The sequence below is a fragment of the Topomyia yanbarensis genome, chromosome 3 (assembly GCF_030247195.1).
Source record: "Topomyia yanbarensis strain Yona2022 chromosome 3, ASM3024719v1, whole genome shotgun sequence".
Classification (NCBI taxonomy): Eukaryota; Metazoa; Arthropoda; class Insecta; order Diptera; family Culicidae; genus Topomyia; species Topomyia yanbarensis.
The window spans coordinates 235186015-235202197 of NC_080672.1; the positions used below are offsets into that span (position 1 = coordinate 235186015).

The 16183-nt window shown below is 41.3% G+C and overlaps 1 protein-coding gene across 1 annotated transcript; it reads right to left on the reverse strand.

Moving 5' to 3' along the window:
- Positions 1 to 3542: 3542 nt before the first annotated feature.
- LOC131687775 (uncharacterized) lies at positions 3543 to 6392 on the reverse strand. The gene has a single exon (XM_058971867.1). The coding sequence runs from the start codon at positions 6390 to 6392 to the stop codon at positions 3543 to 3545; it is 2850 nt and encodes a 949-aa protein (XP_058827850.1).
- Between the last annotated feature and the right edge of the window lie 9791 nt (positions 6393 to 16183).

Below are 16183 nucleotides of genomic sequence, written 5' to 3' on the forward strand. Positions count from 1 at the left end.
TTTTATGATAGATTCAGTATCATTCTAGATGTTGCGAATTTTTTGATATAAATGCTCAACAAGAGGTAAAGATCGCATCCACCCAGAAAAATGAGTATTAAAAATGAAATTCATGCATTTAAGGGTTAAGCAGGAGGACCAAAATAAAACGCTGTACTGGCCGTAATTCAATTCTAGTGGTAACATGGTGGTCAATCAAATACACGACAGTCTATGTTACCGCTCATTAAGATATTATTTGATTTTTTTTATTCTTTTATCATGAAATGTAGGTTTTTAATAAGGTTCTCCCAATTTTTTCTATTTACTCTAGAATCAAACCACAAGATGGCTTTCGAAGAAAATTGTTCAAGGAGTCTATAAAAAATATTATTTTTTGCCGACAGTGTTGCCAACTATGCAATTTTTTCAGTTAAATATTAAAAGTTAATTTTTCTCTCAATACATATATTTTAATTTCGTAAATTTTAATGCCATCGCGTTCCTCAGACATTTTTCCATAAAAAACACTTATCGTCCCAATATAATATGAGCGCATCCTGAGATATACCGTTTTGAAGGGAAAAACTTCGATTTTCTCATATAAAAATCCATTTTTATTGGCCAAAATTGAGAAAATCTTCAAACTGTCATAAAAATCGACCCTGATCTGCTTGAACTCAGAATACTCAAGTTGGTTTTTTAGTATTGTGCGCTTGCGTTTTTATATGGGAAATTGCGGTTTTTTCTCTTCAAAACGGTGTATCTCAGGATGCGCTCATATTATATTGGGATGATAAGTGTTTTTTATGTAAAAATGTCTGAGGAACGCGATGGCATTAAAGTTTTCAAAATTAAAATATACGTATTGAGAGAAAAATTAACTTTTAATATTTTACTGAAAAAATTGCATAGTTGGCAACACTGTCGGCAAAAAATAATATTTTTTATAGACTCCTTGAACAATTTTCTTCAAGAGCCATCTGGTGGTTTGATTCTAGAGTAAATTGAACCGGGGATATGATCAAAAGAAAATCAAGGGTTTTGGCAATTTGCCAAAACGGGGGGTGCTCCCATGACCCGAGGGGTGGTTCAATTGTCACAAAAATTTGGGTTTTTATATATTGGCCCTAGATGAACAATTCCTCTAAATTTTGTTCAAATCCGTGGAGGTCGATTACACGTGCCTTGATCACTTCGCATGGAATGACCCATATGGAGAACCAAAAATCCGAATACGCAATTGCAGTACTGCAGGGCAGTTACAAATAAAATGATATGAAGTTCCGTAATCGGATTCACAAAGATCACATGAATAACATTCAGCACGCTGAATAGGAACCTTAATTGAGTTTGCAATATCCAGTCAGTGCCCTGACTAGAATATTGCAATTGTGCTTGGAAAAATGCAGCAAGTTCTTTGACATTTTCGTACTCACTTCCGGCAGAAAATCTTTGTTTGAAAGCAAGGTACGCCAATGGTTGGCATGTTCGATGCAGCCCAAGAGCGAATCTTGTGCTTTATCCAACTTATAGAAAGTGTTAAAACTGGTTCTGGACCAACGAAGGAAGTCGCAGCGCCCGCTCTAACCAATTCGTTCGCCCATTCATTTCCAGTAATACTGGAATTACCGGGTACCCATAGAAGGTAGATAGCATTTGAAATGCACAGTTCTTCGACTTGAGATCGGCATGCGATTGCTAATTTTGATCTCGAATCTGTCGAATTAAGTGCTTTCAGGGCAGCCTGAAAATAGATTCTTTTACCGCAAACTCCCTGTTGAAGTGCCGATTGTACACCACTCAGAATCGCGAAGATTTCTTCTTGGAATACGATACAGTATTTACTAAGAAAATGAGACTAGTTTAATCACATTTCACGTCAATAGGCTCCAGCACCGGCGCGGCCCTTCATCAAAGAACCGTCAGTATAACAAACTATACATATTCTTCAAGTTGTCGTTCCATTCAGCCAGACATCCATTCCTTGCGAGGAGGAATTCTCACATTGAAAGTTTTAAAAGGAAAACTACTTTTAGATTGGAACGTTACCGTTAAGTTTTGGATATGGAAGTTCTTTACATTTTCATTTAGGATGTAAGTGGCTTGGTGGGCTAACATCATCTGCTTTATTCGGTTTTAAAATCTTAAGAGCTAACCTAGCTAACCTAACTTTACTATTCTAAGTACATCAAGATGGTAGGAGTCAGTAACAAATCCAAAATACATAATTATGTACGGGTAGCGGGAAAACAAATCGATGAATAAGTATGAGTGCATCGGTTGCTATCGGTGCTTGTTTCTTACGCAAGGCTGTTTATTTGTCGCCTTGGCATAATAATGACCTAGTGAGAATGTTGCTATAACAAGTGGTGTTCCCGATACGGCAACAAGACGTAAACAACTTCCGTAAACTTGAACGAACTCAACGCGAAACTCTAATTCAATTCGTTTATTATGAGTTGGTTAAATTTTCCCTGCATTTAAACAAGTATATAATAGGTACATCATCGTAAATTCATCGACTTTTACATTGTTTACTTACGTTTAGTGTTGATACTAATTTCCGTGACTTCCGGGAAGCAATCTCGTACGGTACTTTAATCCTATACATATTTTAAGCTTTTATTTAGGTTTAAGTTTTATAAACTTTTTTGTTTACCTTGTCGTTATCAACTCGATTACCGGCGCTGCTACGATAACATAAAACTAGTTGTGATAATACTGTGATAAATTCTAGGTTAAATTCATTTCTGTTACTTTTATCGCACATTTTACCTCTAGCCTTTGAATCACTCAGCCGTACTATTAATTATAAGACTTCGACACCGTACTTTTAGCTGATAATCCAATCCGTACTACTATACATAAGCAACTGTCAAACAAACCAAAACCGTACTTCTAGCTAGTAGTTTTAATTTAATTTCACTTTTATAACTATCAAACTACTTTCAATCTTCAAACCTTTCTTCTATGTCAACCTATCTTTCTTCTTCGATGCTATCCTTTTCGTGTGTTTACCACCGACTTGTCAGTTACCCATGTCCCGCTTGAACATGCGGCGGCTGATCTTGTTGAGCGCAAATTGATAACGGAGGCGCGTTCGCATGTTGCGTAACACTCCCCCCCCCCCAGTACACACGATCCTGATTCATGCGTACTCTCCATTGCGCCGACTTCCAGCACCGCCAGCTAGACCACTGGACGTTCGTATATGTTGAACGCTGTCCTCACCGTAGCGCTGCGAACTTGGCCGTCCTTCAGTTTCACATCAACGACACGTCCTTTGGGCCACGAGTTCCTTGGAAGATCTGGATCAACGATCACCACAACATCCCCAATCTGGATAGGATTGACTGGAAAATGCCATTTTGTTCGGCGGTTTATCGACGGCAGGTACTCCTGTAGCCACCGCTTCCAGAAAAGGTTGGCGTGATCTGGTGAAGTCCTCCATATATTTGACAGCGTAGCGGGCCTGTTATCGTATGACAACAGTGGTTTTAAACCACTGGATGAGCCTAACAGAAAGTGGTTGGGCGTAAGGGCTTCACTTTCTTCGTCTTCTATTGGTACATAGGTGAGGGGCGCGAATTTATGGTATTCTCTATTTCCAGTAGAGTGTTCCGTAGGACTTCGTCTGTCGGTAATCTAGGAAGCTTCATATTGTTCAGGATTTTCTTCACAGATTGCACCAATCTCTCCCAGCTTCCACCCATGTGCGGACTACTCGGTGGCAAGAACGACCACTTAGTGTTTGCAGTCACGAACTCCTTCATGATTTCCTCCTGATTCAAGGAGCGTACTGCTTCGTTCAGCTCTCGATTGGCACCATCGAATTTTGTACCCCGATCGCTAAATAGCTCTAACGGCGTTCCACGCCTCGCAATGAAGTTCCTCAGTGCCATGATACAGGAACTGGAATTGAGCGTATGGGCTATTTCTATGTGTACGGCGCGTACCACCAAGCATGTGATTAGTACACCCCAGCTCTTCTCAACACATCTGCCAACGACCACCTGCATCGGACCGAAATAATCGATCGCAGCATACGAGAATGGCCGAGAATATGCTCCTAGTCTCGCTGACGGGAGATCTGCCATAACGGGCGGTTGCGGACGAGCTCTAACATTCTTGCAGGCCTGGCAGTCTTGTCGAATCTTGTAGCAGACTCTTCGCATCTTCGGGATTCGATATTTCTGACATAATTCGTTGACGACTGTCTCATGGTTCAGATGATGATAGCGCTCGTGGTAGAAACGGACGACAAGTGTGGTTAATGGGTGCTTCTTCGGCAGCAAAATGGTATGGGCGGCGGACGGTTGGATGAATTTACAACCAGCAGATCTTCCAAGCATGCGCAGAACTCCTTTTTCGTCGAGAAATGGCGATAGCTTGTAGATCGAGCTATTTTTGGGACTAGGATCAGCTTTCACTCCGGCAACATTCTTGAAACCCGACAACAATGCAATTTCCTTACTGTATTCGTCCAGCTGTGCTTGCTTGTAAAGATAGTGTTCAGCATCTAATAGCTCTTCCTGACTGAGGATTCCGGACGTAGGAGTACGGTACTGTAGCTTCGCCTGAGTGTTCCTCGAGAACCGGAGCATATACGCAACTACTCTGATGAGTTTTCGCCAGTTGGGATATTTGGCGAAAATTGTGATGGGGACACGGACTGCGTGGACGTTTACCGACACATTCATTTCGGTTGTCGTTGTTTCAGGATTGGCCGGCTTGGCTGGCCACGCACGTCGCGGTTGCCATAAAAATATGGGTCCTCTAAACCACCGGCTCGATGGTGAAAGGTCAGGAATTCGTTGCCACTTCGTCCCGTCATTGGCTATATTCAGTTTCGTCGGAATCCAAAACCACTCGGATAGGTCAGTGTGTTCTAAAATTTCTCCAACTCGTGCACCAACATACTTGCTGTACTTTCTGTGATCTGAGCGCAACCAACAAAGGACATCTCTTGCATCAGTCCAGAAAAACCGTTTCTGTACTGGAATACGGTGAGTTTCTTCGATCGCTTTCGCCAGATGGATTCCGATAACTGCCGCTTGAAGTTCCAACCGAGGAATCGAAACATACTTCAGGGATGCAACACGAGTTTTTGCAGCAACAAAGGCACATTCTATCGTGTCACCTTCTTCGTAGCGAAAGTATGCGACCGCTGCGTACCCGTTTTCGCTAGCATCAACGAAAACATGCAGCTGAATTACAGATGTTATCGTTCGATAGCATCGCGGAACGGAAACTTTCTCCACGTTGTTCAACACGCTGAGCCACATTCTCCACTTCGAAAGTTGTTGACCGGCTATCGGTTCATCCCAACCAATGTTAGAGCGCCAAATATCCTGAAGAAGGACTTTGAGGAACATTAGCACGTTTGCCAGAAGTCCGAGCCGGTCGTATACCGACATGAGGATTCGTAGTACTTCACGCTTCGTAGGGGCTTCCTCTCCGGAAAGCAACTGTTGCCTGCATCGTTTCGGGATTTTAAAAGTAAGTGTATCGCTGATGGTATCCCGCCACATTCCCAGTACTTTCTCGGTTGCCAGCTCGCTAGACTTATTCAAATCCTTCTGGAAAAAGATGCGTTCACCCATGGCATCTACTACCTTTTTAGAGTTGGACAGCCATACTCGGATCTCGAAGCCACCTTCAGCATGTGTGGACCTTACATTCTGCGCGAGTTTTACCGCCTCTCCTTCTGATACCACGCTACAGAGCATATCGTCAACGTACGTGCCCTTACAGATCGCCCCAACAGTTTCCGGAAACTGGTGCTTAAACCGTCCTGCGTTTAGATTTTTCACGTACTGTGCACTGCTTGGCGAACAACTCGCACCGAACGTCATCACTTGTATGACGTAAGTCGTCGGGTTATTCCCTGGATTTCCATCGTTCCAGAGAAACCTTTGGCAATGCTGGTCTTCACTGTTGATCCGAGCTTGGTGAAACATCTCGCGAATATCCCCTGAAATTGCAACACGATATTCGCGGAACCATTGTAAGACGTCCGGAAGTGGCGTAACTTGGTCAGGTCCTTTCAGCAGGAACGAATTCAACGAAACACGTCCGACCTTGGCTACAGCATCCCACACAATTCTAAGCATCCCAGGTTTGTTAAGATTGACAACCGGAAAGATCGGCAGATACCACGAGCGTTCCATGCGCATAACTTCTTCCTGTGCCGAAAGCTTACGACTATATCCCTTCGCCTTGTAGTCCAGAATTTTCTCGTGAAGACATGTCGCCAATTCAGGCTCTCGAGCCAGGCGCTTATCAAGACATTGCTGGTGCTTCAAAGCCATACTATTACTGTCCGGTAGCCGAACATCGTCGTACCGCCACAAGAGACCGGTTTCGTATCCTTTATCCAGTCTCCTCGTGCCCGATTGTAGCAACATCATCGCTCGTTCGTCTTCTTTCGACAGCAGCGACTTTCCAGCAAGTTATACTCCGAGGTTATCCAGAGCGAAATAGCTTTTAACGGTCGAGTGCAACGCCTCGCACTGGCAAATGTGGTAGCTATACGTACTGTCTCCGTTGGTCGTCGTTGGCTTGGTACTGAGCATGGACCATAGATCAGCCAACCTAGTCGTGTCAAAACAGCAGTGGGCTGATTTGCGCTTCCTTCTCTTGAGTCAAGCGGATACTCTAACCTAGTGTTATCGACACCCAACAGAATACGAGGTTTGACTTCAGTGTACGACTCAATAGGTAGTCCAGCTAGGTGTTTGTAGTATTTCGCCAAGTCCGAAGTCACTATGGATTGCGAGGGAACCTCTAAAGCTCGTACTGTATGCACCTTCGGTAGATGAAAACGTTGAGTTGGAGTTTGCGCTCCAGTGATATCTATCGAACATTTCACCGAGTCATCTTCGTATCTACCTTGTCCGCCGGTCCAAATGATACACAAGGGTGACTTCTCACCGTTAAGGTTTAGCTCTTCCCACAAGCTATGTTCCATCAGCGTAGAGGTCGACCCAGCATCAAGGAAGGCATATGTTTTAATCCACTTCTCTCTTCCATGCACCGTAACTCGGATGTACTTTAGCAGAACTCCGCCGAGCGAACAGTGATGAGTGTTACAGGAAGCGTTTTGCGACGAACTGCTGGGAATTTGTCCATGCTTGCTATCATCGTGCAGTAACCGATGATGAAGATAACTACATCCGTTGTGATCACACGGAACTTTCCGCTCGCAGGACTTAAAGTGCTTGGTCAGACACTTCCGACAGATCTTCTTCTCATTCACCAATACCCACCGTGCTCTCGGAGACATCTTGAGGAACCTGTTACATCTGTCGAGACTTTCGCATCCTTTCGAACATGCCAAGCATACTTTGCATGCCTTTTCCTCAAGCGGGTTCGCGGAATGTAGATGAATGTAGGCTTCTTCCTTCCGGTTTCTTTTCTCAAGCTTCTGCGGTTTGACCCACACTTGTGGTCAGATCACCCCGCTTAAAGCCTCCACTATTCGTCCAAGCCACTCGTTGAACTCCAGCAATGTAGTTGCACGACACTCCTTCCGATAAAACGCCCAATTCATTTTTAAGGTTGGTGGGAGGCTGTCAACTAATTTTTGTTTCAATGCGACATTGTACAACCGCTCATCCATCCGGCACACCTGGAACGTCGCACATAGATTCTGCACTGCAACACCGAAGTCAATGATCGTTTCCATTTTGTCAATCTTGAGTGGGGACATCATCCTAATCTTCCGTACGCTGCGATGAATCGTGGCCAATCTTCAGGATCGCCGCCAAATTTTAGCAGGTCTTTCACCGTCTGCCGCGCCGCAAGATGACCTCTCGTAATTGGCACGTCATCGCAGTTTGACCTTCGTTGATCTGGTTGCGGGGTAGATGTTACCATCGGAGGTAGTCCAGTACCTTGATAGGTGGGTATCGGAAACTGAAAGCTCGGAACTACCGGATGTGGATAGCACGCTGTCGGAATCGTTGCCGCCGGAACTGGTTGCTGAGACGCAAAGGTGTAAGCCGGAACAGATGGTAGATTAGACACTGCCGGTGCTGAATAGATGCCGTACGACTGTTGGCCGTGCGTGGTTGTCGGTAGAGTTCCGCTTGGGAAAGGACGATCGGTATACACTGCGCCTGAAAAATAGTTGCTAAGAGGCTGTAGTGCAGTTCTCTCCTCACGCGGAACAGTATTTCCGACACGCTGCTGTAGACCAGATGGCATTCCCGGGACATAACTTCTTGGTAAGCCGTTCTGAGTCGGCACCACTACCGATTTCCGTAATAGTTCTTCGTACACCGGCAGAGGCGTTTCATCCGCGGTTTTGAGTCCATCCTTTGCCATGTTCTCTGTTCTACACAGCCAGTCCGCAACTTTGTCGCAGCTTTCGATCGTTCCTGATTCAGAGTCACTCATCTCTAACATTTCCATTTCAAGAGCCAGCCGCTCTTCCAGCTGTTTCTTCGCTAGCGCTTGCATCGCTTCAAGAGCTTTCGTTTGTAGCTCACGAAGTTTCGCGGAACGTTTTGATGTCCTTGAAGTGGTCTTAATGCGTGATACGGTTGTGCTCGCCGTGGGATCCATACTACGTTTCTTATCCGCTTTGGACACATTCAGTATACCCTCCGACACTGTTTGCTGCTGTAGAATTTTACCTAGACGATGATCAGATCCGACTGTAGCTACTCCCGACAACGAACTATGCTGCGACAACTGCAAATCCCTCTTCTGTGACTGATCGATCCGCTCCTGCTTTTGCTGCTGCAAATTCTGTTGCTTTTGCCGCTCAAGCCGTTTATGCTGATCTTCAGCCTGTTCCAGACGTTTCTGCTGCTCCTGTTGCCAGTGCTTCTGTTGCTGTTCGAAGCGCTCCAGTTGATCACGTAATCCACCCTTTTCCCGCTCCAGCAATTTTCTCACGCACCCATTATAGCTGCAATCTCTGTATTGGATATTGTCCTCTACGCAAACGCACTCATAGTGATATCACACGTCACACTCGTCGCACTGAACCATCCTGCTAGTATCGAGCCTTTGACACGTACCACATTCGGCCCCCTCATCACCAGGAGAATCGCCCTTTTTCTGGGCATGTTTGCCCGCACTTGCTACGCTACCGCTTGACATCCCGGAATAAACGGAAAATTTAATTTGTTCCCGATACGGCAACAAGACGTAAACAGCTTCCGTAAACTTGAACGAACTCAACGCGAAACTCTAATTCAATTCGTTTATTATGAGTCGGTTAAATTTTCCCTGCATTTAAACAATTATATAATTGGTACATCATCGTAAAATCATCGACTTTTACATTGTTTACTTACGTTTAGTGTTGATACTAATTTCCGTGACTTCCGGGAAGCGGTCTCGTACGGTACTTTAATCCTATACATATTTTAAGCTTTTATTTAGGTTTAAGTTTTATAATTTTTTTTTGTTTACCTTGTCGTTATCAACTCGATTACCGGCGCTGCTACGATAACATGAAACTAGTTGTGATAATCCTGTGATAAATTCTAGGTTAAATTCATATCTGTTACTTTTATCGCACATTTTACCTGTAGCCTTTAAATCAGTCAGCCGTACTATTAAGTATAAGACCAACGACACCGTTGATAAGACTTCGACACCGTACTTTTAGTTGATAATCCAATCCGTACTACTATACATAAGCAACCGTCAAACAAACCAAAACTGTACTTCTAGCTAGTAGCACAGACTAACAGACATAACACTATGAAAGAATTCCTTAAAAAACATCGATCCGACAATTTTCCCAGAACACTAGCTCCACCTTTTATTCACAGTCCCAAACACTCATTTACTGGTGGGTTACCCCTCAGATTTGCGAACAATTTTTCACTAGTGGTCTATCCCCCATATGCTTGTTCATATGTCAGTGGCGCCATGATTTAAAATGTGACCACAGTCCCAACTACAAATATATTTAAAATGACCGTTAAAGCGTGCGAAGCTTTGTTTTTGAGTGTTATGTCTGTTAGTCTGTGTTTATAACATCACAAAATATTCCCACAAGTCATAAAAACCAATCCCTACATGCACCAATGTGAATCCTTCTCAGGTCACAGGTCTTAAAACCCAAATCTAATATATCCTTTAGTCAGGCCACTTGAAACGAGGCCACACTCATATTTTCCCACAGATCATAAATTACTCGAACGATCGTTTTCAAATCCAACTTGCATAACCAGATGGACGCATTCCAGTTAAACCATTCTGGGTCACACCACTTGTTACCAACGAACGCGCCTCCGTTATCAATTTGCGCTCAACGAGATCAGCCGCCGCATGTTCAAGCGGGACATGGGTAACTGACAAGTCGGTGGTAAACACACGAAAAGGATAGCATCGAAGAAGAAAGATAGGTTGACATAGAAGAAAGGTTTGAAGATTGAAAGCAGTTTGATAGGTATAAAAGTGAAATTAAATTAAAACTACTAGCACAGACTAACAGACATAACACTCAAAAACAAAGCTTGACCGCTTTAACGGTCATTTTAAATATATATGTAGTTGGGACTGTGGACACATTTGAAATTATGGCGCCACTGACATATGAACAAGCATATGGGGGATAGACCACTAGTGAAAAATTGTTCGCAAATCTGAGGGGTAACCCACCAGTAAAAGAGTGTTTGGGACTGTGAATAAAAGGTGGAGCTAGTGTTCTGGGAAAATTGTCGGATCGATGTTTTTTAAGGAATTCTTTCATAGTGTTATGTCTGTTAGTCTGTGGTATTACTACGATGTATTTAGTTAATTCAAATTGTATCGTTATTACGTAACGGTTATTGTTGATTGTTTTTGGTAATGGACCTATTGTATCTATGGATATTATTTCGAATGGTTTTGATGGTGTATTGGTTATTATTTGTTTTTCTTTGATATGTTTTATTATTTTGTTCATTTTGCACGATTCACAGGCCTTTATGAATCGAGGAATAGATCCTTCCATGTCCTTCCAATTGCAATATTCTCTTATTTTCAGGTACAGTCGATGCTGTCCTATGTGTCCTCCCGTAGGGGTTTTATGATGGTTTTTTTAATATGTACTGTATCTCGCCAGGATCACTAATGAACTTGGGTGGTTGATACATAATTATCTATATATTTTTAATTGTTTGTTTCGCTAGCGCTTTAAATGTTTCTATGGGTACCTCTTTAAATATTGTTTCGTTGTTTGCTATAGCGATTTTCTTTATTTGCATCTTATTCATTTCTTTTTCCAATGCTGAAAGTGTGAACTCTAGAGTTCTTCTTCCACTTATATATGTTGTGACTCTGTTTATCATTTTTGTTTCATTTGCGCGTCTTTGTATATATTGAATATTAAATAGTTATTTTCTACCGTTATTCTTAGTTTAGGTAAGTTTCTTGTTTCGGTCAGGTTTCAGTCGTATAGATAGTGAGGTGATCAGTCTCTCTACCTTTCGTCTTTTGTACATTGTCGTTAAGTAATTTATAGTTGTTGTTCATATTATTATTGTTGTTAATATTATTTTTTACATTACCGTTAATATTATTATTATTATTATTATTATAGGTGTTACTATTTTTGTTATCGCTACTTTTTAATTTTCTTGTCATGGACCTGGTGTTGACAGTAAGTACGTTTAAGGCTTTCAATTCGTCTGAGGTTGCAACAATTCTGGATAAGGCATCCGCTGTAGCGTTGCTTTTACCAGGAATGTATTCTATATAAAAGTAGAATTCTTCTAAATCTAGTCTCATTCTAGTGAGTTTGGAGGTTGGATTTTTCATATTAAATAAAAATACTAATGGTCTATGGTCTGTTCTGATCGTAAATTTTCTTCGGTATAGCTAAGGTTTGAAATAATTTATTCCCCAGTGTATTCCTGTTAGTTCCTTTAGTATTGTCGATTTATTTTTCTCTACTGGAGTGAAGCTTTTGCTCGCGAAAGCTATGGGCAAGTCGTTTCCATTTTTAATTTGGGATAAAACTGCTCCGCATCCTACGTCTGATACGTCAGTTGTTAGTATAAACGGTTGAGCAAAGTCGGGGTATTGAAGTAGTTTTGGTGAGATTAGGTGTGATTTTAGTGTGTTAAAGGCGTTTTGGCATTCATTTGTCCAAACGAACTGTTTATTTTTCTTTAGAAGTTGATTTAGTGGATGTGCTATTGTTGAAAAGTTTGGCACAAATTTGCAGTAATAGTTACAAAAAGCTACAAATCGTCTACAGTCGTCACTATTTTTGGGTATAGGGTAGTTGTTAATAGTATCGAATTTGGAACTATCTGGTACTATTCCATTATCTGTAATTTTGTGTCCTAGATACGTCACTTCTGTATTGAAGAATTTGCATTTTTGGGTATTCAATTTTAGATTATATTTTCTGATTCTGTCGATGACTTTTGCTAAATTTTGCAAGTGGTGTTGGATGGAACATCCAATAACAATTACGTCATCGATATAGACGGATGCATGTTCTGGTGTTAGTCCAGCCATTGCGATTGACATCATTCTCTTAAAACTGTTTGGGCTAATATTTAATCCGAAAGGTAAGCGGGTGAATTGGTAATGACCACTCTGTGTTGAGAAAGTTTTTTTCTAACGATATTTGGTGAAAGCCAGACATTAAGTCTAATGTTGAAAAGTATTTGGCTCTGCCAAGTTGATCTAAAATTGTGTCGATTCTAGGTAGGGGAAATTTGTCTGCAAGGTTTTTTGTTGAGTTGTCTGAAATCTATTACTAGTCGCCATTTCTTGGTTTCATCATTTGATTTCTTTGGTACTAATAAGATTGGACTGTTATAGGATGACATTGAAGGTTCTATTAATTCGCCGTTTAGCATTTTAGCAATTTGGGTTTCTATTTCCGTATTTCGAGAATGGATTGTTTTATAATTGGGTATGTATACGGAGGTATTGTCCTTTAAGTTAATGTTTTGATTGTAAAAATTGTTAGTCGACAGTGGTTCGTCAGCGAGTGCAAAAATGTCTGAATAGTTTAATATTAGGTTGCTTAATTCTTGTTGTGCGTAGCTTGGCACATTTTTCATGTCTATCTCATTTAAAACTTTTTTATTTCTCGTATTGTTCTTATCTTTATTGTTAATTTTCATTACATTATAGTTAACTAAGGGTTCCATTCTAGGGCAGATCACTCTAAAAATGTATAACAAATTTGCATCAAATTAAAAAAAAAATGCATTTAATTTCCATTTTTGCATCTTCTTCTTCTTCTTCGCTTCTGTTTGGCTTGTTTGTGAAACAAAGCCCAAAATGGCACAGCGTATAAAGCTATATTGCCAGTTAATTTTCGTTTATAGTCCAATGGACTTTACTTTTTGTGACTAACCGACGATAAACTCGCAGCGCCACAAAATTGGTCCACCACAGCACGAGTAATTCGCCCAATCAAGGTGAAAAAAGCGAATTATCTAGCACTCGGTGAAAACCAACATGTCGACACGTTGAAATTTTCACCGGAAGTGATTTTTGCATCAACTTTGCACTCCTCGCAGAAAAGTTTGTTTAACAAACGTCCTACGCTGATTCACTTTGTTTGACGTTTTGTTGAATGTAGGGCTAATTTTTTATAGGGTTTTGACCTACACGCAACCGTAAAATAACCTATAGAATAAGTTCTTTTAACTTAAATTTAGGTACTTTTGAGCTGTGCGTCACTTTCGCACTTATTAGTGTTGTCAAAAACAAAACGAGAGATTCGACTCAGTCGAGGTCTTCCGTGCAGTAAGGGACTTTTAAGTTGTTTGGGCTATACTCAAAATTAGGTAAATTCAACTTAAATTTAAGTAAATTAAACTCAAGGTTGAGTTATTATTTTTGCCCTAGTTAAATGGAAACTACCTTCAACACGGTTTACCTACTTTTACCTTCCTGCCCACATTCGGGAAAGGCTGCCTCAACAAAAAGCCTGCCTCACGGCTACCTCATGGCTACTAGGCCCGATTCAGTGACGTTTCTGCCTGGATGTCAAATCCCAAAATGACAAGGTAGATTCGCTCGTTGTGAAATCGCGCGCAAATTAAACGGTTTATTTTGTTCGCTTGTTTACTTTTATTATTTTTCCCTCATTACTATTCGAGTCATTTGTTTCTAGTGTCGTAGTTAAGAAATTTAAAGCCATCGAAGTAAAATTCCGGGCTTTCCAGGTGGTGATCACAAAACAAACAAAAATGTATATTAATTGTGTTGTCGACACCGTTAATGTGTCATACGGCACTGAATATTCTACACTGCTATGCACGGATGTATCCTGTCGCAGGAGATGGCTCTGGACATCGCGTCATCGTGAAATCGCAGCTTCCGATAGATCTAGCGTTTAATACGATCTTTCAAGTAACTTTAAGTTTAATTTGGCAATAGACTTCTTTCAGAGAGACTTTTGCGCAAGGCTTTTTTATGCCGGTTTCTCAAGACGAAGAAACTGAGTCAAGTTCCAACATCAACCTCTGTCAGTTCGTAAATTTTCATAACAATTGCAATGGGATTAGAACCCGACTCAGTTCCGCTTCGAAAACAGCGTTAGTTGTCATCGCCTAAAGTTTAAACGTTGAATAATTAGTTTTTCGTATTTGCACCGTTTTATATCCAATGTTCAGTTGTGCGGATTTCCGATTGTTGAGCATCGCACAATCGTCGACTATGACTGGATTTCGGAGACCGAAAATACCCGCCTGTTCATCCAATATTTACCAACAGCCGCAGAGCTGGCAAAGTATTGGTGTTGGACGAATTGTAACTCCCTGTGGAATCGTTTTTCCTCGATCAGTGTGTTCAACGATAATTTTATTGTATGCTTGATTCCTGCTTGGAAGGAGAAAATTTTTGAAAACTCCGGCTGCACTTATTGGGCACTTGCATGAGTCATTAGGTTTGTTCCAGTGCAAGGAAGTCATTTCGTAGTAAACAGGAGCAAAAATACTTGCTCCTTTTTACTCCAGTTTGCTACCAGAAGAAGAAAAAAGTGAAGAAGAGAGTACAGGAACGATTTTGTCCGGAGTACTTCCAGTTTCTCCTGGTACTGGAACAAACCTATTTTTTCTGTTTTTATTCTGTTCACTGTTCTGCCACGGGTTCTGTGGCCACCAAGCAAAAGATGACACCAGCACCTCTCAACACAGCATCAAGGCAATTATTCTAACTAGTCATAGTAAACCTTGGACAATTTGATTAGTAACCTTCAATCGGTGGTCTGTTCGAAATAATCATCTGAAAATACCTGAGCTCCAGATGTTTTGAGCACGTGCGTGTGAAAGGACAATTATCATGTAAGATAATGTAAGTCGTTTATTACTATATCAACACATACTAATCATTTCTCACTCAATTTGTACCACAGGTCCGAAAAACAAAATATATAGTACAAAAAGATACACCATTAAGGGTCGATTTCTTCACCCTCTCTTAACTTTTAAACCAGGTTTACCAGTACGTTTAAACCTGGCTTAAGCGCTAAGCGAGGGTGAAGAAATCGGTCCTAAATCGTTTAAAAACAAATTGTAAATAACATACGACAACATGAGCCCTTTTCATATGCTCATCCTCAAGTGTTTATCATTATGTGCTCTTTTCACATGTTATTAGTTTTGTGACTGATACGTTACCAAAATCAATAGTATCAATCTTCGGATTTTTAGGTCGGTGTTTTGACGATAAAAATTGATAGTGACCAAAACAAAACAAGTTGCCATTCGCGCGGAAAGTTAGTGTCGGTTCGGATGTGAAAATTTTTCCCGGTTCTCAATTTAAAATAAAATTTAAAAATCAATTAAAAATCGCAAATAAAATCATTCATAGTATAATAGACAAAAGAAGAAAAAGTGCCACCTCTAGAGGATAGCAAAATGCAACCGATAATCCGGTCATCGCGAGTGGCCACCAGGCTGCAAACGAGTAAAAACGCCAACCAGGGTACCATACCGAAAAAATCATCGAGCACAGGAAACGCTGCAGTGGGAAACACTCGCAAACCAGAAGACCAACGTAGCAAAAATGACCGGTCTGACGGCAAGAATAACACAAGCGACCAGTCACAAGAGATTTTACTCGAACTGATCGACGTGCAACTAAACCACCCCCGACACCCGGTCCAAGTAGGCAAACTTCTAATCGCGTCCGGTTTCAAAGATTTTTCGGAAATTACAAAAATTGGAAACTTTCGCTATAAAGTAGCCACAAACCAACCCAACAAGCTGAAAAAATAGAT